General features: G+C 50.2%; 2 protein-coding genes across 9 annotated transcripts in view; one reads left to right on the forward strand and one right to left on the reverse strand.

Moving 5' to 3' along the window:
• The window catches only part of CACNA2D4 (calcium voltage-gated channel auxiliary subunit alpha2delta 4), a 367390-nt gene that overhangs the window by 196714 nt on the left and 144164 nt on the right, over positions 1 to 26512 (forward strand). The window lies entirely within an intron of this gene.
• LRTM2 (leucine rich repeats and transmembrane domains 2) overlaps positions 18046 to 26512 on the reverse strand; it is a 58142-nt gene continuing 49675 nt past the window's right edge. For both annotated transcript variants that reach the window (XM_063929343.1, XM_063929342.1), the window contains exon 4: positions 18046 to 23987. In XM_063929343.1, the coding sequence (XP_063785413.1) occupies positions 23557 to 23987 (431 nt within the window). In that variant the 3' untranslated portion in view covers positions 18046 to 23556. The remainder of the gene's footprint in view (positions 23988 to 26512) is intronic.

Consider the following 26512-nt stretch of genomic DNA (forward strand, 5'->3'; position numbering starts at 1 on the left):
AGTGTCCCCTGATGTCTGTGTATTAGGAGGAGGGGAGAGGTCAGTGTGTCCTGATGTCTGTGTATTAGGAGGAGGGGAGAGGTCAGTGTGTCCTGATGTCTGTGTATTAGGAGGAGGGGAGAGGTCAGTGTGTCCTGATGTCTGTGTATTAGGAGGAGGGGAGAGGTCAGTGACCCCTAATGTCTGTGTATTAGGAGGAGGGGAGAGGTCAGTGGGTCCCGATGTCTGTGTATTAGGAGGAGGGGAGAGGTCAGTGCCCCCGGGTGTCTGTGTATTAGGAGGAGGGGAGAGGTCAGTGGGTCTTGATGTCTGTGTATTAGGAGGAGGGGAGAGGTCAGTGCCCCCGGGTGTCTGTGTATTAGGAGGAGGGGAGAGGTCAGTGTCCCCTGATGTCTGTGTATTAGGAGGAGGGGAGAGGTCAGTGTCCCCTGATGTTTGTGTATTAGGAGGAGGGGAGAGGTCAGTGGGTCCCGATGTCTGTGTATTAGGAGGAGGGGAGAGGTCAGTGCCCCCGGGTGTCTGTGTATTAGGAGGAGGGGAGAGGTCAGTGCCCCCTGTTATCTGTGTATTAGGAGGATGGGAGAGGTCAGTGCACCCCCTGTCTGTGTATTAGGAGGAGGGGAGAGGTCAGTGCCCCCGGGTGTCTGTGTATTAGGAGGAGGGGAAAGGTCTGTGCGCCCCCTGTCTGTGTATTAGGATGGTGGACAGAGACTGTGTATTAGAAGAGGGTGCTATGAATCTCTAGCAGATATTGGGATATTACTGGGAGACCCCCTGGTTACTCGGCACCCCGGTGCTTCCCCTCTGCGCTTCCTCCAGCGTGTTAGTCACCAGAAGACAATGGGATCTCCGTTAGCAATGCTCGTTTCCCTGCACAGCCTAAGTGGGGCACTCTGCGTTGCCATGGTGACGGGCTTCTCGTGCCTCCTGAGTCCCCACTGCTTGGTAAGAAGCTGGCACCAGCACTCCGCGAGTTAACCCCCTCACTGCCGGCACTGAGTGGGAATATATCATATTTATACACTATAGATAAATATATATTCACGTTCTGGCAGCTGCCATGCTGGAGCGCAGTGCGTACGGCGTGCATCACACAGCGAAGACACCCACACAGACGTGTGCACTGTACGTTACACAATTGTTACATAGTCGTCTCTGGCTGCAATCCATCTGCTTCCTATCTGACGACGTCTTACACATTATATCCCCATCTCATGGCCCTAGTGCGTCATTTCATCGCAGGTTTACACTTCTGCCATTAATATAACATTATGTGCTGCAATCTCACGGGTGGATGGTCTGTAATGTCAGAAAGGTTTTATATAACTATATTGCAGTCGTACATATGCCCCCCACATTGCTGAGAATCCGTATAGAGGCGCAATCGCTGCGTTCGCACTGATCCGTTACTAAGAAAAGGCCGCAGGTCGTCAACGTCGTGATATGAGTGATTTTTATTTTCATCTAGACAATAAAAATCGCTTATTAAGTCTATGGTAGAGTTCAGGGGTACCCGGTGACCCGGTGTATATAACCGGCAGCTGGAACGGTGTATTCGGGCCAGTCGCTGGCTACATGCGCAGATGTCAGACCGGCCAGTCGCTAATGCGCGGTAGATCTGAAATCCTGACGCCGGGCGTTACATAACTTTCTACTATAGAAAAACATGAAAACATAGTGTAGAAGTAAAAAATACATTTTAAAAAATGATTAAAACTTTTTAAAATTTGAAAACAAAAATTTAAATAGTGGATTTTTGCTTTTGTTATCATGCGATAGCGATGGCAGAACACGGTATTGCCGCTTGTGCGGGTACTGATGCCATTCTTGCCAAAGTAGGTGTCCTCACGCAGCATTGTGGTTACGCTAAGTTCCCGCTGGGGATAGCTGCGCTGGCGCCGATTGTAATCCCGTGATGTATTTAGTAGAAGCCGCATAAATTCGGGTTAAGTAACTTCTGGCGCTCTGGAGCGCTGATTAGACAGCAGGGGGTGGGGGTAGCATTATCTGCCCCTCTGGATCCTGACTGCGCCCGGTGCCCCCCGCAGATGAGCGGGCTGGTGGATTTCGGGTTGCCGTGGCGACGTGGATGCTCTGTGAGCCTGAGTGCTGGCTCTCCGCTCCTGAGAATTTAATCTTCTGTATAATCTCCCATCTGTTCTTTCCTAGTGGAAGGGGTCTTAATTGTGCGAGCCCCCCGTCTCTTTCTTAGAGAGTATGTGTGTATGTGGTGGAAGCTTGTGCACTAGGATATAATCTCACCTGACGCTCATAGCGCCATCTGATCTCACGGTACCTGGCGCAGAGCTTTCCTCACTCACCTTGCTGTCACTTCTGCGCGGCCAGTGATTGCGTGCGGGGCGGCTCGTGCTGCTGCCATCCCGCCTGCTGTCTCTGCAGCGTGAAGTGGGGAATAGAATTCTAAACACCTACACAGTTCTATATATAATACCTATACATGATCTGCCCACATTGCAGCGTGCAGTACAGTACTGTTATGTAGAAACAAGAGGTGGCAGCCTGGAAGCATAGGGCACACGTATAACAGGGGTTTCCAGGCTTTGGTGCTACCGTTAGGCCGCCATGGTTTACGCGGCATCCATAGAGACCTCAGGGCTGATTCAGTCTTATATGCAAGTTGGCCTTAGTTACACTCAAATTGCGTGCACGGGGATAAATGAGGTATTCGCCCGTATAATGCCTTGTACCCATCTATGCAACCACGTCACCCCTATTATCAGTGCGCCCTTTGCACCAGCCCTGTCCGTTGTGCAGCAGATGCGTCTGAAATCATGCAGATCTCTGCGCACGCACATCTCCGCATCGTCCGCAGTGCTATCCACATGTCCTCCAGAGACCAAGCCTTCGTACCAGCACCCCGTTGCCACCCGGTTACATATTTAGCCGCAAGGCGAGATGTGACAGAGAAGCGTAGGACTCTGAATCGCCCATAGAACAGATTGCAAGATCCGTCTGCACAGTGGCCGAGCGTGCAGCGCCGTATTGGCCCCATAATGGCGGTGATTCCGAGTTGTTCGCTCGCTAGCTGCTTTTAGCAGCATTGCACACGCTAAGCCGCCGCTCTCTGGGAGTGTATCTTAGCATAGCAGAATTGCGAACGAAAGATTCGCTCATTTTCTCGTAACGATTACCCCGCAGTTTCTGAGTATCTCCAGACTTACTCCTACACTGCGATCACCTCAGTCCCTTTCGTTCCTGGTTTGACGTCACAAACACACCCAGCGTTCGCCCAGACACTCCCCCGTTTCTCCAGACACTCCCGTGTTTTTCCCTGAAACGCCTGCGTTTTTCCGCACACTCCCAGAAAACGGTCAGTTTCCGCCCAGAAACACCCACTTCCTGTCAATCACACTACGATCAGCAGAACGATGAAAAATCTTTGTTATGCCGTAAGTAAATTACCAAACTTTTCTGCTAATTTACTTGGCGCAGGCGCGCTGCGTACATTGCGCATGCGCAGTTTGCGACTAATCGCTCCGTAGCGAAAAAAGCTAACGAGCGAACAAATCGGAATGACCCCCAATGTCACCATTAGTGTTCTGTTTTTCCCTTGCGGCGGTCACTACTCTGAGCGCTTCTCTCCTGTGCAGCAGATTGCTTTCGGCCGGGTATATGGCAGCAAGTCATCTTTCTACAAATCATTATCTTTTTTTCAAAACTATTTCTGGAGACTAAACAAAAATGGCTGCCAGTAACAGTGTCACAGTTCTCAGCTTGTTATGTGATGGAGGAGGGTATAACAGAGCTCAGAGCGGTATTCTGAAGCCTATCTGCTCACTACATCATGTGCCATGTGACTGTGGTTGCCATCGGAGACCAGAATCCTAAATCGTTAATAGAAGAATAAAACCGAGGGGAAATGGTAATTAGCAACATCCTTCTTGTAGCCTGCCGCAGTGTTTCATGTTACAGATAAATATACACCCCATTCATGGAACTGCCGCTGTGCAAAGTTAATATTGCTGAATAAATCGTTATCCAGATCCTTCTGCAACGTCTTCCCTCATTAATAATTGAATCAAAGCAATTAAAGTTATTAGATCATTATATTAAGTGAAAGCAGTCGCAACACGGTATTAATTGCGTTTCTGTTGCGGCGTAACCACATGAAGAATTATGCATTACATAGACGGTACCTGAGTAAATAATTTGTGTCTAATAGGAAGAGATAACTGTGTTCTAAACAGAATCCGTGGTTATATTATGAATATACGTAAATAGACTGGTAATTGATTTTAAAGTAATTGGATATAACAATAATTTGTTGGTTTACTCTGTATTTAGCTGCACTGCATATAACGAGCCCGTTTTCGCGTTCCTGCCGGCACAAGCTTGTCCTCTACACGTGAGCGAGTTCCTCGGAGAGGCGCTAGTTATATATGCGCACCAGTTACTGGTGGGCCGGCATTGCTATGACATCAGCCGGTCAGCCATGTTGTTGTCCTTCAGCGTTATTTTGTCTGATGTTGCGGTTACTGACCTGGATCGTTCTGGGCTCCCATCGTTTGCTTGTGACCGGACAGAGCCGGTTCATTCATTAAGTAACCTAGGCGTCGACTCTCCTAGTTTTATGTTTCAGAAACGGAGAGGGTGATGGGGGCTCAATCCAGGACTTTACCTCATGGTCCCCTGTGGTACTAAACATGCTCTGCCCCCGGCCTGTTGTACGTATCAGAACCACTGCCCGTGTCATGTCCTGTGTATTGGCTATTTCGTGTTTCTGTATAGTGAGCTGCCGCCTACTGATGCCGGCTCTGAGCTCTGGGTGTGTCATCCAGGGGGTTCCGAAAAGGTGGAGTTCAGGGTTTCGGGTGGTTCTCGTTTGGTGCAGCCCCTCACGTATAGGCATCACTGTGCGCATATGGGTGGTCATTCCGAGTTGATCGCTCGCTAGCTGTTTTTAACAGCCGTGCAAACACTATGCCGCCTCCCACTGGGAGTGTATTTTAGCTTAGCAGAAGTGCGAACGAAAGGATCGCAGAGCGGCGGCAACGTTTTTTTTGTGCAGTTTCAGAGTAGCTTTAGACCTACTCAGCGCTTGCGATCACTTCAGACTATTCAGTTCCGGATTTGACGTCTCAAACATGCCCTGCGTTCGCCCAGCCACGCCTGCTTTTTTCCGAACACTCCCTGAAAACGGTCAGTTGACACCCAGAATCGCCCACTTCCTGTCAATCACTCTGCGGCCAGCAGTGTGACTGAAAAGCTTCGCTAGACCCTGTGTGAAACGACATCGTTCATTGTAATAGTACGCCGCACGTGTGCATTGTGCCGCATACGCATGCGCAGAAGTGCCGTTTTTTTGCCTCATAGTCAATGATTACATTACGGAAAGGATTGTTGATTAAAAGGTCAACAATGGATAAGTTATCACTATATGGTCCACAGGGCAAGAAGGATAGATGTGGAAAAGATAGACAGTACAAAAGGTTGACCTGGAAATTGCCGACACTAAATGTCGACACTTTTTTATTTTTATTTGTGGGGGTCATTTTGTATGTTAAGCCTTATATGACCCCAATTAGTGGAAGCAAGGTGCATCGCTCTGCAACCACTGCGCTCTGCGCAGGTAACTATTCCCAATCGCAGTCCACGTGGATGGTAAGTGAAGCAAAAGTTGAAAAAATCCCCCAAAATTTGTGTCGACCACTTGTGTTTTGACCATCGTGGTGTCGAGTTTTTGAACCTATCGACCTAAATCACTGTTGACCTTTCATCGGTCGAATTTGTGTACCTTTTGATGTATTGACTGTTTTTCTGTCATCCGGAACCCCTTCCGTCAGCGGTCCTGGCCCCTTCCGTCAGCGGTCCTGGCCCCTTCCGTCAGCAGTCCTGGCCCCTGGTCCTGATCCCTTCCGTCAGCAGTCCTGGCCCCTTCCGTCAGCGGTCCTGGCCCCCATAGCTATGGGCTACTTAAGTTTAAAGAACCAGGGGCTTCTGTAGTAGCTTATTAGATGCAGGCTCGACGCTATACCGGAGAGTGTGTCCCATATTTTAAGTGGCAGTCACTTTGTGGGCACACCCGGGGAAGCCCTACGCTACAGGCTGAGCTGCCGCATACGTGCCGGTCTCTGCGCAGTCGTGTGAATGCAGACCCGGGCACAAGGGACCGTAATTATCTAATTCCTGACAAATAGATGGATTCTCAACCTGTAAAACATTTATTTTTCTCTAACGTCCTAGTGGATGCTGGGGACTCCGTCAGGACCATGGGGATTAGCGGCTCCGCAGGAGACAGGGCACAAAAATAAAGCTTTAGGATCAGGTGGTGTGCACTGGCTCCTCCCCCTATGACCCTCCTCCAAGCCTCAGTTAGGTTTTTGTGCCCGTCCGAGCAGGGTGCAATCTAGGTGGCTCTCCTAAAGAGCTGCTTAGAAAAAGTTTTTTAGGTTTCTTATTTTCAGTGAGTCCTGCTGGCAACAGGCTCACTGCATCGAGGGACTTAGGGGAGAGAAGTGAACTCACCTGCGTGCAGGATGGATTGGCTTCTTAGGCTACTGGACACCATTAGCTCCAGAGGGAGTCGGAACACAGGTCTCGCCCTGGGGTTCGTCCCGGAGCCGCGCCGCTGACCCCCCTTGCAGATGCCGAAGATGGAAGAGGTCCAGAAGCAGGCGGCAGAAGACTTTTCAGTCTTCCTGAGGTAGCGCACAGCACTGCAGCTGTGCGCCATTGTTGTCAGCACACTTCACACAGCGGTCACGGAGGGTGCAGGGCGTTGGGGGGGCGCCCTGGGCAGCAATGTATAATACCTTTTTATGGCTAAAAATACATCACATATAGCCCTTGAGGCTATATGGATGTATTTAACCCCTGCCAGATCTCACAGACTCCTGAGAAGAGCCCGCCGAAAAAGGGGGCGGGGCTTATTCTCCTCAGCACACAGCGCCATTTTCCTGCTCGGCTCCGCTGTGAGGAAGGCTCCCAGGACTCTCCCCTGCACTGCACTACAGAAACAGGGTAAAACAGAGAGGGGGGGCACTTTTTTTTTGGCGATATTACTATATTTAAGCTGCTATAAGGATACAACACTTATATAGGGTTGTTCCCATATATATTATAGCGCTTGGGTGTGTGCTGGCAAACTCTCCCTCTGTCTCCCCAAAGGGCTAGTGGGGTCCTGTCTTCAATAGAGCATTCCCTGTGTGTCTGCTGGGTGTCGGTACGTGGGTGTCGACATGTATGAGGACGATGTTGGTGTGGAGGCAGAGCAATTGCCGGTAATGGTGATGTCACCCCCTAGGGAGTCGACACCGGAATGGATGGCTTTGTTTATGGAATTACGTGATAATGTCAGCACATTACAAAAATCAGTTGACGACATGAGACGGCCGTCAAACCAGTTGGTACCTGCCCAGGCGTCTCAGACACCGTCAGGGGCTGTAAAACGCCCTTTACCTCAGTCGGTCGATACAGACCCAGACACAGACACTGAATCTAGTGTCGACGGTGAAGAAACAAACGTATTTTCCAGTAGGGCCACACGTTATATGATCACGGCAATGAAGGAGACTTTGCATATCTCTGATACTACAAGTACCACAAAAAGGGGTATTATGTGGGGGGTGAAAAAACTACCTGTAGTTTTTCCTGAATCAGAGGAATTGAATGATGTATGTGATGAAGCGTGGGTTAACCCAGATAGAAAAGGGCTAATTTCTAAAAAGTTATTGGCATTATACCCTTTCCCGCCAGAGGTTAGGGCGCGCTGGGAAACACCCCCTAAGGTGGATAAGGCGCTCACACGCTTATCAAAACAAGTGGCGTTACCGTCTCCTGATACGGCCGCCCTCAAGGATCCAGCTGATAGGAGGCTGGAAACTACTCTAAAAAGTATATACACACATACTGGTGTTATACTGCGACCAGCCATCGCCTCAGCCTGGATGTGCAGTGCTGGAGTGGTCTGGTCGGATTCCCTGACTGAAAATATTGATACCCTGGATAGGGACAGTATTTTACAGACTTTAGAGCAATTAAAGGATGCTTTTCTTTATATGCGAGATGCTCAGAGGGATATTTGCACTCTGGCATCGAGAGTAAGTGCGATGTCCATATCTGCCAGAAGAAGTTTATGGACACGACAGTGGTCAGGTGATGCGGATTCCAAACGGCATATGGAAGTATTGCCGTATAAAGGGGAGGAATTATTTGGCGTCGGTCTATCGGATTTGGTGGCCACGGCAACTGCCGGGAAATCCACCTTTTTACCTCAGACCCCCTCCCAACAGAAAAAGACACCGTCTTTTCAGCCGCAGTCCTTTCGGTCCTATAAGAACAAGCGGGCAAAAGGACAGTCATATCTGCCCCGAGGCAGAGGAAAGGGTAAGAGAGGGCAGCAAGCAGCTCCTTCCCAGGAACAGAAGCCCTCCGCGGGTTCTGCAAAGCCCTCAGCATGACGCTGGGGCTTTACAAGCGGACTCAGGAGCGGTGGGGGGTCGACTCAAGAATTTCAGCGCGCAGTGGGCTTGCTCACAGGTGGACCCCTGGATCCTGCAGGTAGTATCTCAGGGTTACAGGTTGGAATTCGAGAAATCTCCCCCTCGCCGGTTCCTAAAGTCTGCTTTACCAACGTCTCCCTCAGACAGGGCGACGGTATTGAAAGCCATTCACATGCTGTTTTCTCAGCAGGTGATAGTCAAGGTACCCCTCCTACAACAGGGAAAGGGGTATTACTCCACGCTATTTGTGGTACCGAAGCCGGACGGCTCGGTAAGACCTATTCTAAATCTGAAATCTTTGAACCTGTACATACAAAAATTCAAGTTCAAGATGGAATCACTCAGAGCAGTGATAGCGAATCTGGAAGAAGGGGACTTTATGGTGTCCCTGGACATAAAAGATGCTTACCTGCATGTCCCAATTTGCCCTTCACATCAAGGGTACCTCAGGTTCGTGGTGCAAAACTGTCATTATCAGTTTCAGACGCTGCCGTTTGGATTGTCCACGGCACCTCGGGTCTTTACCAAGGTAATGGCCGAAATGATGATTCTTCTGCGAAGAAGAGGCGTATTAATTATCCCTTACTTAGACGATCTCCTGATAAGGGCAAGGTCCAGAGAACAGCTGGAGGACGGAGTAGCACTAACCCAAGTAGTGCTGCAACAACACGGGTGGATTCTGAATTTCCCAAAATCTCAGTTGACCCCGACAACACGTCTGCTGTTCCTGGGAATGATTCTGGACACGGTTCAGAAAAAGGTGTTTCTTCCGGAGGAGAAAGCCAAGGAGTTATCCGAACTTGTCAGGAACCTCCTAAAACCAGGAAAAGTGTCTGTGCATCAATGCACAAGAGTCCTGGGAAAGATGGTGGCTTCTTACGAAGCAATCCCATTCGGCAGATTCCACGCACGAACTTTTCAGTGGGATCTGCTGGACAAATGGTCCGGATCGCATCTGCAGATGCATCAGCGGATAACCTTATCGCCACGGACAAGGGTGTCTCTTCTGTGGTGGTTGCAGAGGGCTCATCTGTTAGAAGGCCGCAGATTCGGCATACAGGACTGGGTCCTGGTGACCCCGGATGCCAGTCTGAGAGGCTGGGGAGCGGTCACACAGGGAAGAAACTTCCAGGGAGTATGGTCAAGCCTGGAGATGTCTCTTCACATAAATATACTGGAGCTAAGAGCGATTTACAATGCTCTAAGCCTGGCAAAACCCCTGCTTCAGGGTCAGCCGGTGTTGATCCAGTCGGACAACATCACGGCAGTCGCCCACGTAAACAGACAGGGCGGCACAAGAAGCAGGAGAGCAATGGCAGAAGCTGCAAGGATTCTTCGCTGGGCGGAAGATCATGTGATAGCACTGTCAGCAGTGTTTATTCCGGGAGTGGACAACTGGGAAGCAGACTTCCTCAGCAGACACGATCTACACCCGGGAGAGTGGGGACTTCATCCAGAAGTCTTCCACATGATTGTGAACCGTTGGGAAAAACCAAAGGTGGATATGATGGCGTCTCGCCTCAACAAAAAACTGGACAGGTATTGCGCCAGGTCAAGAGACCCTCAGGCAATAGCTGTGGACGCTCTGGTAACACCGTGGGTGTTCCAGTCAGTGTATGTGTTTCCTCCTCTGCCTCTCATACCCAAAGTACTGAGAATTATACGGCAAAGGGGAGTAAGAACGATACTCGTGGCTCCGGATTGGCCAAGAAGAACTTGGTACCCGGATCTTCAGGAGATGCTCACGGAAAATCCGTGGCCTCTACCTCTAAGACGGGACCTAATTCAGCAGGGACCGTGTCTATTCCAAGACTTACCGCGGCTGCGTTTGACGGCGTGGCGGTTGAACGCCGAATTCTAAGGGAAAAAGGCATTCTGGAAGAGGTCATTCCTACACTGGTTAAAGCCAGGAAGGAGGTGACTGCACAACATTATCACTGCATTTGGAGAAAATATGTTGCGTGGTGCGAGGCCAGGAAGGCCCCCACGGAGGAATTTCAATTGGGTCGATTCCTACATTTCCTGCAAACAGGATTGTCTATGGGCCTCAAGTTGGGGTCCATTAAGGTTCAAATTTCGGCCCTGTCGATTTTCTTCCAGAAAGAATTGGCTTCAGTTCCTGAAGTCCAGACTTTTGTAAAAGGAGTACTACATATACAGCCCCCGGTTGTGCCCCCAGTGGCTCCGTGGGACCTTAATGTAGTTTTGGATTTTCTCAAATCCCATTGGTTTGAGCCACTCAAATCGGCGGATTTGAAATATCTTACATGGAAAGTAACCATGCTACTGGCCCTGGCTTCAGCCAGGAGAGTGTCAGAATTGGCGGCTTTATCGTATAAAAGCCCATATCTGATTTTCCATTCGGACAGGGCAGAACTGCGGACGCGTCCTCATTTTCTGCCTAAGGTGGTGTCAGCGTTTCACCTGAACCAGCCTATTGTGGTGCCTGCGGCTACTAGCGATTTGGAGGATTCCAAGTTGCTGGACGTTGTCAGGGCATTGAAAATATATATTTCAAGGACGGCTGGAGTCAGAAAATCTGACTCGCTGTTTATACTGTATGCACCCAACAAGCTGGGTGCTCCTGCTTCTAAGCAGACGATTGCTCGTTGGATTTGTAGCACAATTCAACTTGCACATTCTGTGGCAGGCCTGCCACAGCCTAAATCTGTCAAGGCCCATTCCACAAGGAAGGTGGGCTCATCCTGGGCGGCTGCCCGAGGGGTCTCGGCATTACAACTCTGCCGAGCAGCTACGTGGTCGGGGGAGAACACGTTTGTAAAATTCTACAAATTTGATACCCTGGCTAAAGAGGACCTGGAGTTCTCTCATTCGGTGCTGCAGAGTCATCCGCACTCTCCCGCCCGTTTGGGAGCTTTGGTATAATCCCCATGGTCCTGACGGAGTCCCCAGCATCCACTAGGACGTTAGAGAAAATAAGATTTTACTTACCGATAAATCTATTTCTCGTAGTCCGTAGTGGATGCTGGGCGCCCATCCCAAGTGCGGATTGTCTGCAATACTTGTACATAGTTATTGTTACAAAAAAATCGGGTTGTTCTTGTTGTGAGCCGTCTGTTCAGAGGCTCCTACGTTGTCATACTGTTAACTGGGTTCAGATCACAAGTTGTACGGTGTGATTGGTGTGGCTGGTATGAGTCTTACCCGGGATTCAAGATCCTTCCTTATTGTGTACGCTCGTCCGGGCACAGTATCCTAACTGAGGCTTGGAGGAGGGTCATAGGGGGAGGAGCCAGTGCACACCACCTGATCCTAAAGCTTTATTTTTGTGCCCTGTCTCCTGCGGAGCCGCTAATCCCCATGGTCCTGACGGAGTCCCCAGCATCCACTACGGACTACGAGAAATAGATTTATCGGTAAGTAAAATCTTATTTTTTCTTCATCTCCTTGAATGAAATCTTTGATAAACGCTCCACATTAATATGTATTGCAGGGGTCCCAACCGCAGCCCTAAAGGCAAACTAACAGGCCGGGTTTCCAGGATAGCCATATTGGAGCACAGTTTACTCAATTAGTACCTCAGTTATTTTGATTTCTCTGACGTCCTAGTGGATGCTGGGGACTCCGTAAGGACCATGGGGAATAGACGGCTCCGCAGGAGACTGGGCACATCTAAGAAAGATTTAGGACTATCTGGTGTGCACTAGCTCCTCCCCCTATGACCCTCCTCCAAGCCTCAGTTAGATTTCTGTGCCCGGCTGAGCTGGATGCACACTAGGGGCTCTCCTGAGCTCCTAGAAGAAAGTATAGTTTAGGTTTTTTATTTTCAGTGAGACCTGCTGGCAACAGGCTCACTGCAACGAGGGACTAAGGGGAGAAGAAGCGAACCTACCTAAGTGGTGGTAGCTTGGGCTTCTTAGGCTACTGGACACCATTAGCTCCAGAGGGATCGAACACAGGACCCGACCTCGTCGTCCGTTCCCGGAGCCGCGCCGCCGTCCCCCTTACAGAGCCAGAAACAAGAAGGTGGTCCGGAAAATCGGCGGTTGAAGACTTCTGTCTTCTCCAAGGTAGCGCACAGCACTGCAGCTGTGCGCCATTGCTCCTCATGCACACCACACACTGCGGTCACTGATGGGTGCAGGGCGCTGGGGGGGAGCGCCCTGAGCAGCAATAATAACACCTTGGCTGGCAAAACTAACACCATATATAGCCCCAAAGGCTATATAGGTGTATATTAACCCCTGCCAGAAACGATAAAATAGCGGGAGAAAGCCCGCCGAAAAAGGGGCGGAGCCAACTCCCTCAGCACACTGGCGCCATTATTACCTCACAGCTTCGCTGGAAGGAAGCTCCCTGGCTCTCCCCTGCAGTCCTGCACTACAGAAAGGGTAAAAAAGAGAGGGGGGGCACAATTTAGAAAACACTCTGTATAGTGATATCCCTGTGTTATATAGCGCCCTGGTGTGTGCTGGCATACTCTCCCTCTGTCTCCCCAAAGGGCTTTGTGGGGTCCTGTCCTCTGTAAGAGCATTCCCTGTGTGTCTGCTGTGTGTCGGTACTGCTGTGTCGACATGTATGATGAGGATAATGATGTGGAGGCGGAGCAAATGCCTGTGAATGTGATGTCACCCCCTGCGGGGTCGACACCAGTGTGGATGGACTTATGGAAGGAATTACGTGACAGTGTCAGCTCCTTACATAAAAGGTTTGACGACATAGGACAGCCGGCTACTCAGCTTGTGCCTGTCCAAGCGTCTCAAATGTCATCAGGGGCTATAAAACGCCCGCTACCTCAGATGACAGATACAGATGTCGACACGGATACCGACTCCAGTGTCGACGATGATGAGACGAGTGTACCCTCCAATAGATCCACCAATAGAATATGATTGAGGCTATGAAAAATGTTTTACACATTTCTGATGATACCCCAGGTACCACAAAAAAGGGTATTATGTTTGGTGAGAAAAAACTACCAGTAGTTTTTCCTGCATCTGACGAATTAAATGAGGTGTGTGAGGAAACGTGGACTTCCCCAGATAAGAAATTGATCATTTCTAAACGGTTAATGGCTGCGTACCCTTTCCCGCCAGAGGATAGGTCACGCTGGGAAACACCCCCTAGGGTAGATAAAGCATTGACACGCTTATCAAAGAAGGTGGCATTACCGTCTCCGGATACGGCAGCCCTAAAAGAACCTGCTGATAGAAAGCTGGAAAGTACCCTAAAAGCTATATACACACACACTGGCATTATATTGAGACCCGCTATTGCATCAGCTTGGATGTGCAGTGCTGCTGCTGCGTGGTCAGACTCCCTGTCGGAAAACATTGATACCATGGATAGGGACAATATTTTGCTAATGATTGACCATATAAAAGACGCGGTCTTATACATGCGTGATGCACAGAGGGATATTTGCCGGCTGGCATCAAAAATAAGCGCTATGTCCATTGCCGCCAGACGGGGGTTATGGACTAGGCAATGGTCAGGTGATGCCGACTTCAAGCGGCACATGGAAGTTTTACCCTATAAAGGGGTGGAACTTTTTGGGGAAGGTCTTTCAGACCTCGTTTCCACAGCTACTGCTGGGAAATCGACTTTTTTGCCACAGGCTACCCCACAGCAAAAGAAAGCACTGTATTATCAGGTACAGTCCTTTCGGCCCCAGAAAAATAAGCGGGCTAGAGGCTCATCCTTTCTGCCGAGGGGCAGAGGAAGGGGGAAAAAGCTGCAGCACACAGCTAGTTCCCAGGAGCAGAAGTCCTCCCCTGCGTCCGGTAAGTCCACAGCATGACGCTGGGGCTGCTCAGGCGGAATCGGGAACGGTGGGGGCACGTCTCAGGTTTTTAAGCGCACAGTGGGCTCTCTCACAAGTGGATCCCTGGGTCCTTCAAGTAGTATCTCAGGGGTACAGGCTGGAATTCGAGACGTCTCCCCCCCGCCGTTTCCTAAAATCTGCCTTGCCGGCAACTCCCTCTGCCAGGGAGGCAGTGTTGGTGGCTATTCAAAAACTGTATTCACAGAAAGTGATCGTCAAGGTACCCCTCCTTCAGCAAGGAAAGGGTTACTACTCCACAATGTTTGTGGTACCGAAACCGGACGGTTCGGTGAGACCCATCTTAAATTTAAAAACCTTGAACACTTATATCAAAAGGTTCAAGTTCAAGATGGAATCGCTCAGGGTGGTTATTGCGAGCCTGGGGGAGGGGGATTACATGGTATCCCTGGACATCAAGGATGCGTACCTGCATGTCCCCATTTACCCTCCGCACCAGGAGTACCTCAGATTGTGGTACAAGACTGTCACTATCAGTTCCAGACGCTGCCGTTTGGGTTATCCACGGCACCGAGGGTCTTTACCAAGGTAATGGCCGAAATGATGATACTCCTTCGCAAGAAGGGAGTTTTAATTATCCCGTACTTGGACGATCTCCTGATAAAGGCGAGGTCCAAAGAACAGTTGATAGTGGGGGTGGCACTTTCTCAGGAAGTGCTACAACAGCACGGCTGGATTCTAAACATTCCAAGTCACAGCTGGTCCCGACGACACGTCTTCTGTTCCTGGGAATGATTCTGGACACAGACCAGAAAAGAGTGTTTCTTCCACTGGAAAAAGCAGAGGAATTGTCATCTCTGGTCAGAGACATCCTAACACCAGGAAAAGGGTCGGTACATCAATGCACACGAGTCCTGGGAAAAATGGTAGCTTCGTACGAAGCAATTCCATTCGGAAGGTTCCACGCAAGGACGTTCCAGTGGGACCTGTTGGACAAATGGTCCGGGTCCCATCTCCAGATGCAACAGCGGATAACCCTATCGGCCAGAACCAGGGTGTCGCTGCTGTGGTGGCTGCAGAGGGCTCATCTACTAGAGGGCCGCAGATTCGGAATACAGGACTGGGTCCTGGTGACCACGGATGCCAGCCTTCGGGGCTGGGGGGCAGTCACAAAGGGAAGACATTTCCAAGGACTGTGGTCAAATCAGGAGATTTCTCTTCACATAAATATCCTGGAGCTAAGGGCCATTTACAATGCCCTAAGCCAGGCAAGACCCCTGCTTCAAAACCAGCCGGTACTGATCCAGTCAGACAACATCACGGCGGTCGCCCATGTAAACAGACAGGGCGGCACGAGAAGCAGGATGGCGATGGCAGAAGCCACAAGGATTCTCAGATGGGCAGAGAATCATGTGTTAGCACTGACGGCAGTGTTCATTCCGGGAGTGGACAACTGGGAAGCAGACTTCCTCAGCAGGCACGACCTCCACCCGGGAGAATGGGGACTTCATCCAGAAGTCTTCCAAATGCTGGTCAACCGGTGGGAAAAACCACAGGTAGACATGATGGCGTCACGCCTCAACAAGAAGTTGAAAAGATATTGCGCCCGGTCAAGAGACCCTCAGGCGATAGCGGTGGACGCTCTAGTGACACCATGGGTGTACCAGTCGGTTTATGTGTTTCCTACTCTACCTCTCATACCCAAGGTACTGAGAATAATAAGAAGGCGAGGAGTGAAAACCATACTCGTGGTTCCGGATTGGCCAAGAAGAGCTTGGTACCCGGAACTTCAAGAGATGCTTACAGAGGACCCTTGGCCTCTGCCGCTCAGACAAGACCTGCTGCAGCAGGGACCCTGTCTGTTCCAAGACTTACCGCGGCTGCGTTTGATGGCATGGCGGTTGAACACCGGATCCTGAAGGAAAAGGGTATTCCGGAGGAAGTCATCCCTACCCTGATCAAAGCCAGGAAGGATGTCACCGCAAGACATTATCACCGCATTTGGCGAAAATATGTTGCTTGGTGTGAGGCCATGAAGGCCCCGACGGAGGAATTTCAACTGGGTCGATTCCTGCACTTCCTGCAAGCAGGGGTGACGTTGGGCCTCAAATTGGGGTCCATAAAGGTCCAGATTTCGGCTCTGTCGATTTTCTTCCAAAAAGAACTGGCTTCACTACCCGAAGTTCAGACTTTTGTCAAAGGAGTACTGCATATTCAGCCTCCTTTTGTGCCCCCAGTGGCACCTTGGGATCTCAATGTGGTTTTGGCATCCCTGAAATCACATTGGTTCGAACCACTTAAGACTGTGGATTTAAAATATCTCACGTGGAAAGTGGTCATGCTGTTGGCCTTGGCGTCGGCCAGGCGGGTTTCAGAATTGGCGGCTTTGTCTTGTAAAAGCCCTTATCTGATTTTTCATATGGATAGGGCAGAATTGAGGACTCGTCCTAAGTTTCTCCCAAAGGTGGTCTCAGCTTTTCACTTGAACCAACCTATTGTGGTGCCTGCGGCTACTAGGGACTTGGAGGATTCCAAGTTGCTGGACGTAGTCAGGGCCCTAAAAATTTATATTTCCAGGACGGCTGGAGTCAGAAAGACTGACTCGCTGTTTATCCTGTATGCACCCGCTAAGCTGGGTGCTCCTGCTTCTAAGCAGTCTATTGCTCGCTGGATTTGTAGCACTATTCAGCTGGCGCATTCTGCGGTAGGCTTACCGCAGCCTAAATCTGTAAAAGCCCATTCCACACGGAAGGTGGGCTCATCTTGGGCGGCTGCCCGAGGGGTCTCGGCTTTACAACTTTGCCGAGCAGCTACTTGGTCAGGGGCAAACACGTTTGCAAAATTCTACAAATTTGATACCCTGGCTGAGGAGGACCTGGAGTTCTCTCATTTGGTGCTGCAGAGTCATCCGCACTCTCCCGCCCGTTTGGGAGCTTTGGTATAATCCCCATGGTCCTTACGGAGTCCCCAGCATCCACTAGGACGTCAGAGAAAATAAGAATTTACTCACCGGTAATTCTATTTCTCGTAGTCCGTAGTGGATGCTGGGCGCCCATCCCAAGTGCGGATTGTCTGCAATACTTGTACATAGTTATTGTTACAAAAAAATCGGGTTTTGTTGTGAGCCATCTCTTCAGAGGCTCCATTTGTTATCATACTGTTAACCGGGGTTCCTATCACGAGTTGTACGGTGTGATTGGTGTGGCTGGTATGAGTCTTACCCGGGATTCAAAAATCCTTCCTTATTGTGTCAGCTCTTCCGGGCACAGTTCCTAACTGAGGCTTGGAGGAGGGTCATAGTGGGAGGAGCCAGTGCACACCAGGTAGTCCTAAATCTTTCTTAGATGTGCCCAGTCTCCTGCGGAGCCGTCTATTCCCCATGGTCCTTACGGAGTCCCCAGCATCCACTACGGACTACGAGAAATAGAATTACCGGTGAGTAAATTCTTATTTTAACCATCTGTGCTCAGACATGGATATCTCTAAAACCTGAACTGCTACTGTGCTTTGCGGACTGAGGTTGGGAAACGGTGCTGTAAGAAAAATAGCATACCGCAGGCTGACGGTGTATTCTTTCTGTACTGTACTACGTGTGCTGATAGCAGCAGCTCCCCCTTATAGCAGTACTCTCCACTGTGCTATGGGGAGCTGTAATGGCACCATGGCGGGCTCTGCCCACAGCCCCTGGTACCGATATCCCGTCCCTGCCATCCGTGATTGATCTTACCACTCTCACCCAGAGGCAGAAGCAATAGAATAAGGAAAATCATTATTACAGCTGATTAAACTGTTCCTTGTGATTAATGGACGCAGATAAATGAAGCCCAGGACGCTGACACGTACAGAAATACAATCTTTAATAGGAGAGAGCACAAGTTCAGGAAATCACAGTAATAACCTGGACGCCAGTGTCCCTCTGACACAAATGACACACACATAGGACGGGGAGGGGGGTATATGGGGGGATCTCCTGTTGCTCTGCAGAGTCTCTGCATTGTGACTCACCCAGGATCAGTGACCCAATTATCCCTGTACTATTACCATCCCTCAGATCACATCAGCCCTGTATGTTCCATCGCTCGTGCAGCAGTTTATTCAGATTCCTACAGAGAACAGTGTCTATTCGCCATTGCTTACCCATAATGCCTCATTCTCTGTCTCTGGCTCAAAATTACATTTCTAATTGGAGCTTCGTAAACTGCAGCTGTGACCACTGCAGCCATTCCGCTGGCTGGGATCGCAGCCCATCAGCTCACCTGGAGCCATGGACATCACTGAGGCATTTAGTTTAGTCGTGCCTCATGCCTCAGTGATGTCACTGGTTCCTAGTGAATTGATAGTCTGCTTTCTCAGAAAATTGAAAGTCGTATTTAATTTCCGCATAACACTGGCGGTGCTACTCCACAGCTAGGAATACCTGTATTGCCCTTCTAATGGCAGCATGAGTAAGACTGGAGGTAGACATCCCTGAATATGCCAGCGCTATCCTAGGGGACAGTATGACTTCTCTTTGCATCCATCCAGAGCCACGGAAACCCGGGGTCACCCCAATTGGAAACCCGGGGTCACCCCAATTGTATGGTCTACAGGAACGCAGAAAGCACTTTCATGGTGTTATTGGGGAGGGGTAATAATACAGAAACACGGCATTGCGCTCAGTGCGCTCTCCATGGTAATATCACTCAGCGGCCAGACAAACATTCGTTCATCCTTTCTTTCCACTTGTGAAGATTACTCCGTTATAGGGTCACAATGCTCAAGACCTCAATTTATTAAAATGGCCCTGTGACCGAAACACTGTGGAAAGTACTATTCCCAAGAATGTAGCCCGTTCAGGCTCTAGGACCCAGCGCCTCATAGATATTACTCAGGCCTCGTGAATATTACTCAGGCCTCATGAATATTACTCAGGCCTCATGAATATTAGTCAGTCCTCATAAATATTACTCAGTCCTCATGAATATTACTCAGTCCTCATGAATATTACTCAGTCCTCATGAATATTAATCAGGCCTCATAAATATTACTCAGGCCTCATGAATATTACTCAGGCCTCATGAATATTAGTCAGTCCTCATAAATATTGCTCAGGCCTCGTGAATATTAATCAGTCCTCATAAATATTACTCAGGCCCTCATGGCTTAGCTAAGCAGTGCTTAAGTGACGGTTACTTGGAAGCAAGGGGCACAAGTCTAGTTTCCTTTACTCAGATGTACATTGGTTGGCCCTATGACCTGTTGAATTTATGGCCCAGCCCTGGAAGAGGTTAGAGGGGCAGTAACCACTCCTTCCACGGTGTGTGGCGCTATTGAGCGCTGAAACCTGTGCGTTGTACAAATGACTGATGGTTCCGCCTCTGGCGACAGCCGCCCTGCAGTTACTAAGCTCCAGGGTCTGTCGGAGACGCTATCGCTGTTGGCTCTGGGTGTTTGCCAGTGAATCAAATGTACGGATGGTTATTACGCCATTAAACCAGCAACCCGCTCCCTCAGTAGCAGGGGAGGCTGATCTCAGGCAATATGACACTAGTACTCAGTGTATACGATCAGTCCTGGGTTGCAGGATATGCCTGTTTAATCCCTCCAGAGCGGCTAGTGGCTTGGCCAGTGCCAATCTTAGCCACAAATGCTTTAATCTTTCCCCAAATTCCTCCAGCATGATTAGGACCCTGCCTTACTGTGTGTTGGCGGCTGCCTGTGCGTGAGGGGCATAAAACACTGCCTACATTTTCTTCTTATAGAGAGTAATAGCAACCGTGACCCCTTGTGGTTTTAGAATGCACTAGTCCCCTACACACAGTGAAAGCGGGGGAAGCTGTTTTGTAGATGATGGATCAGTCGCATAAAGCAGCTCGCCAGCATTTGCGTTATTCCTGGCTGCCCCCCCCCCCCCCATTGTGTGTAGCGGTTAGCGGGTGCGCTGGGTACGGCAGGGTCTTGGCGTACTTGGGATTATTTTGCTCGGGTCATAGTGACGACGGATTACACAGCTAATGATGAGGGACCACATTTGTTACCATAGATAAAGTGCATCAGTTACACAGACTATACATTGATCTGGGCACACACACAAGGGGTGAGGGGGGGATTCCACCGAGGTGACAGGATCTGACCAGTGAGCAAGATAAATATTCTATCCTATGTAATATAAAAATATATTGTTTTACAGCGATGTAAATTCCAGTTTCTTCCTAGAGTACACAACGCCCCCTCGCACACTCTGTGCTTATTTAAAAGGAAAATAAAAATACAACAAACTTTAAAACTATGATTTGAGTCCCACCGTCCAGCTCGGTGTGAGCGACCACCAGTCCTGCCTGGCCGCTACCGCGCTGCGTCTTCCTAGGAATGCAGCGTCTCATGGCCTTGGTACTAGAGTGCGCAGGTATTCCCCCAGGTGAACAGTGTTTAAATATTAGTTTATGAAGGTCCCGTTTTCCAGAAAACATGAAAAAAATGCCATGATCCAGGAATCTGAGAAGTGACGATATAACAAAACAAATGGCGACATCCGTTCCGGCTCCTGAACAGCGGCCCAGGTGACAAATTCTTATTAGCCAGAGCCCTGCGGACGCCCCCACACTCACCCTTACTGTATAATTAGACGACGGTGTGAAAAATGTCCTATATGGCAAAGGATAGGTGGCCTTTGGATGGCGAGCTGTGTCTGAACTACAATACCCAGCATTGCTTTGCCAGTCACTGCTGCTGCCTTCCGGTAGATGGCGATTGACAACAACCGGAGAGCCAGTGGTAGCTCAGCTTCTGCACAGAGTCACTCAGGCACCGCTTGCAGCAACCGGAGAGCCAGTGGTAGCTCAGCTTCTGCACATATTCACACAGGAACCGCTTGCAGCAACCGGAGAGCCAGTGGTAGCTCAGCTTCTGCACATAGTCACACAGGAACCGCTTGCAGCAACCAGAGAGCCAGTGGTAGCTCAGCCTCTGCACTTAGTAACACAGGCACCGCTTGCTGCAACCGGAGAGCCAGTGGTAGCTCAGCTTCTGCACAGAGTCACTCAGGCACCGCTTGCAGCAACCGGAGAGCCAGTGGTAGCTCAGCTTCTGCACAGAGTCACACAGGCACCGCTTGCAGCAACCGAAGAGCCAGTGGTAGCTCAGCTTCTGCACAGAGTCACACAGGAACCGCTTGCAGCAACCAGAGAGCCAGTGGTAGCTCAGCTTCTGCACATAGTCACACAGGAACCGCTTGCAGCAACCAGAGAGCCAGTGGTAGCTCAGCTTCTGCACTTAATAACACAGGCACCGCTTGCAGCAACCAGAGAGCCAGTGGTAGCTCAGCTTCTGCACTTAGTAACACAGGCACCGCTTGCAGCAACCGGAGAGCCAGTGGTAGCTCAGCTTCTGCACAGAGTCACACAGGCACCGCTTGCCGCAACCGGAGAGCCAGTGGTAGCTCAGCTTCTGCACTTAGTAACACAGGCACCGCTTGCAGCAACCGGAGAGCCAGTGGGAGCTCAGCTTCTGCATAGAGTCACACAGGCACCGCTTGCAGCAACCGGAGAGCCAGTGGTAGCTCAGCTTCTGCACAGTCACTCAGGAACCGCTTGCAGCAACCGGAGAGCCAGTGGTAGCTCAGCTTCTGCACAGAGTCACACAGGCACCGCTTGCAGCAACCGGAGAGCCAGTGGTAGCTCAGCTTCTGCACTTAGTAACACAGGCACCGCTTGCAGCAACCGGAGAGCCAGTGGTAGCTCAGCCTCTGCACAGAGTCACTCAGGAACCGCTTGCAGCAACCGGAGAGCCAGTGGTAGCTCAGCCTCTGCACATAGTCACACAGGAACCGCTTGCAGCAACCAGAGAGCCAGTGGTAGCTCAGCCTCTGCACATAGTCACACAGGAACCGCTTGCAGCAACCGGAGAGCCAGTGGTAGCTCAGCCTCTGCACAGAGTCACTCAGGAACCGCTTGCAGCAACCGGAGAGCCAGTGGTAGCTCAGCCTCTGCACATAGTCACACAGGAACCGCTTGCAGCAACCAGAGAGCCAGTGGTAGCTCAGCCTCTGCACAGAGTCACTCAGGAACCGCTTGCAGCAACCGGAGAGCCAGTGGTAGCTCAGCCTCTGCACATAGTCACACAGGAACCGCTTGCAGCAACCAGAGAGCCAGTGGTAGCTCAGCCTCTGCACAGAGTCACTCAGGAACCGCTTGCAGCAACCGGAGAGCCAGTGGTAGCTCAGCCTCTGCACATAGTCACACAGGAACCGCTTGCAGCAACCGGAGAGCCAGTGGTAGCTCAGCTTCTGCACATAGTCACACAGGAACCGCTTGCAGCAACCAGAGAGCCAGTGGTAGCTCAGCCTCTGCACATAGTCACACAGGCACCGCTTGCAGCAACCGGAGAGCCAGTGGTAGCTCAGCCTCTGCACATAGTCACACAGGAACCGCTTGCAGCAACCAGAGAGCCAGTGGTAGCTCAGCCTCTGCACTTAGTCTCTCGCTAGCAGCCGCTGCCAGAGGCATTGCTGTAGTGACATATGGAAAGTGACATATAAAAATGACTGAAGTATATAACTGTAACGTCTGAGTCCCTGCAGCCTCGTTAGGAACCGCCTTTGATGGGGTATCATACATCAGTGTATAAAAAGAAACCCTACAAACCTCTCTGGCAAATGAATACAGGAAAAGAAAAACCAGCAAATCGATGATTGCAGTGGCGTATGGGCGACGGTCGTCTGATTTATTGCAGCTCTACTGTAGGTGATCTCAGCTACGCTCAGATCTTATTGCTGGGGACCAGATCTACCAACAGACACCAGTCTCCGTGATCAGACTCACCCAGGATCCCTGAGACCTGAAACAAGTTATCACCCCCCCATAGTGTCAGTCGGTGTCTGTCAGTGATGGCTGATGAGTGGGGCTTATTCTTTTGTCTCATTGTCCGCACACCAAGCATATTCGCTCTCTTGTAGCGTGATAATTTGTACCGCTGGGCTCATTTGGGCGGCCGCAGAAGTTGCCCGTGTTTTCTGTCTATCCAATCGGATTTTTTTGCAATTGTTTTTGAATTTATTTTCTATTTAAAAATGGTTGAAACATTTTTCTGTAATTTTTTTTTAGTGCATCTGTAATTTTTGGTTCCTTCCCATTAGATTGATTCATGCACCCAAATATTGATTCATGTTTTGTTGCCGTCGCCCTCGGAGGCGCCCAGCTTGCGCCCACAAACGGTAGAATGTGCTTTGTCTTGCACTCGGCTGTAGGTGGCTAAATAGGACATTTTATATTTTACTACGTTCCTGGGAAATTAGGGTACACACCAATGCAGCCTCTTGCTCCCCGAAATAGATACATTGTAGCAGCCACGCGTGGACGTGTTACAGCGCCATCCTCATGCAACAGACGAGATCTGCCTCTGTTCTTCTTGTTCCCCCTCAGTGTCACCCATAAGGGGCTGGTGTTTTTTCAGCTCTCGGTGGTACTTTGCCATAAGGGAAGCGTAGATGCATCCGTAAGCCGCGGCCACCACCATCATAATGCAGACCACACCGCAGACTACCCCGGCAATTATCACCGTGCCGATGGCTCGTCGGACGCTAGCTGGTCGATACCTTTGCCTCTGCGGGCAGTCTGATCCCAGCTCCGGTACCGCGTGGGTGGGGTTTGTCTTGGAGCAGGGCGGGGCCGGCCTCTCTGCAGGCCCTGAGCTGTTTTCATCCTCCAGCTGTGAGCAGTAGCTAAACATCTCCACGGGCACCATCCGCATGTCCCGCCCCCGCAGATCCTTGGGGAGGGTGCACTGCAGCTCGTCAATCTTCCCTCCTGTAGAGATAAAATATGGAAACGTCTGTTAGAGGCGAGAGCAGCTTGCAGTGTGCCTGCGCTATAGAAAGTGATGGTGCGTGTTGTGGGGAGGAGCACCAAAGTATATACAGTAACTTCTTCCTCTGTAACCTCTGCAACAATATATGGTAGCACAGTGGTTGTCAGGAAAGTGAGTAAGATGCGGCACCAGTGCCTTGGCATACTGGCTATTCTTATCTCGCATTACATAACTGGTGCTAGGGGTTCAGTATGATTGACCAGCGGACGGGATGCCGACAGGGGTGGGAGAAGTATGTTCCCCCCTCTTCCCTAACCCTAACCCCCCACAGCCTAACCCTAACCCCCCCTTCCCTCAGCCTAACCCTAACCCCCCCTTCCCTCAGCCTAACCCTAAGCCCCCTGGGTGGCGCCTACACATATCTCTGTTTTTATCTACTAAGCAGCTGCGTTACTGCGCTCTCGCTGTCACCTGCTGCACGGCACACTCTATTTCGCCCAAAATTCCCACAAGCACATCTCACGTATTTTTTTACCTAAAGGGAAGCCTGACCAAGATCCGTCTGACTCAGAATTGTCCGGCGATAAGCAAAGTTACGTACATTCGCTTCTACGCGTACAGTTTGCTAAACTCGGCCATATAATGCAAATCAGGCTCATTGTGTTCTTGAATATTTTATTTCTCTGACGTCCTAGTGGATGCTGGGGACTCCGTAAGGACCATGGGGATATAGCGGCTCCGCAGGAGACAGGGCACAATAATAAAAGCTTTAGGATCAGGTGGTGTGCACTGGCTCCTCCCCCTATGACCCTCCTCCAAGCCTCAGTTAGATTTTTGTGCCCGGCCGAGAAGGGTGCAATCTAGGTGGCTCTCCTGAGCTGCTTAGAATAAAAGTTTAAGTTAGGTTTTTTTCTTTCAGTGAGACCTGCTGGCAACAGGCTCACTGCTACGAGGGACTTAGGGGAGAGAAGTAAACTCACCTGCGTGCAGGATGGATTTGCTTCTTAGGCTACTGGACACCATTAGCTCCAGAGGGAGTCGGAACACAGGTCTCACCCTGGGGTTCGTCCCGGAGCCGTGCCGCCGACCCCCCTTGCAGATGCCGAAGTTGAAGAGGTCCAGAAACAGGCGGCAGAAGACTTTCAGTCTTCATAAGGTAGCGCACAGCACTGCAGCTGTGCGCCATTGTTGTCAGCACACTTCACCAACAGTCACCAACTGTCACTGAGGGTGCAGGGCGCTGGGGGGGGCGCCCTGGGCAGCAATGTATAATACCTTTTTATGGCTAAAATACATCACATATAGCCCTTGAGGCTATATGGATGTATTTAACCCCTGCCAGATCTCACAAACTCCGGGAGAAGAGCCCGCCGAAAAGGGGGCGGGGCCTATTCTCCTCAGCACACGGCGCCATTTTCCTGCTCAGCTCTGCTGTGAGGAAGGCTCCCAGGCTCTCCCCTGCACTGCACTACAGAAACAGGGTTAAAACAGAGAGGGGGGGCACTTATTTGGCGATATGATTACATATATATAAAAATGCTATAAGGGAAAACACTTGTATAAGGGGTTGTCCCTGTATAATTATAGCGTTTTTGGTGTGTGCTGGCAAACTCTCCCTCTGTCTCCCCAAAGGGCTAGTGGGGTCCTGTCCTCTATCAGAGCATTCCCTGTGTGTGTGCTGTGTGTCGGTACGTGTGTGTCGACATGTAGGAGGACGATGTTGGTGAGGAGGCGGAGCAAATTGCCTGTATTGGTGATGTCACTCTCTAGGGAGTCGACACTGGAATGGATGGCTTATTTAGGAATTACGTGATAATGTCAACACGCTGCTAGGTCGGTTGACGACATGAGACGGCCGGCAAACAAATTAGTACCTGTCCAGGCGTCTCAGACACCGTCAGGGGCTTGTAAAAACGCCCATTTACCTCAGTCGGTTGACACAGACACAGACACGGACACTGACTCCAGTGTCGACGGTGAATAAACAAACGTATTTTCCTTTAGGGCCACACGTTTCATGTTAAGGGCAATGAAGGAGGTGTTACATATTTCTGATACTACAAGTACCACAAATAAGGGTATTATGTAGGGTGTGAATAAACTACTTGTAGTTTTTCCTGAATCAGATAAATTAAATGAAGTGTGTGATGATACGTGGGTTTCCTCCGATAGAAAATTATTGGCGGTATACCCTTTCCCGCCAGAAGTTAGGGCGAGTTGGGAAACACACCTTAGGGTGGATAAGGCGCTCACACGCTTATAAAAACAAGGGGCGTTACCGTCTCCAGATACGGCAGCCCTCAAGGAGCCAGCTGATAGGAAGCTGAAAAATATCCTAAAAGTATATACACACATACTGGTGTTATACTACGACCAGCAATCGCCTCAGCCTGGATGTGCAGCGCTGAGGGGGCTTGGTCGGATTTCCTGACTGAAAATATTGATACCCTTGACAGGGACAAGATTTTATTGACTATAGATGCATTTCTATATATGCGAGATGCGCAGAGGGATATTTGCATTC

The sequence above is a fragment of the Pseudophryne corroboree genome, chromosome 6 (assembly GCF_028390025.1).
Source record: "Pseudophryne corroboree isolate aPseCor3 chromosome 6, aPseCor3.hap2, whole genome shotgun sequence".
Taxonomy (NCBI): Eukaryota; Metazoa; Chordata; class Amphibia; order Anura; family Myobatrachidae; genus Pseudophryne; species Pseudophryne corroboree.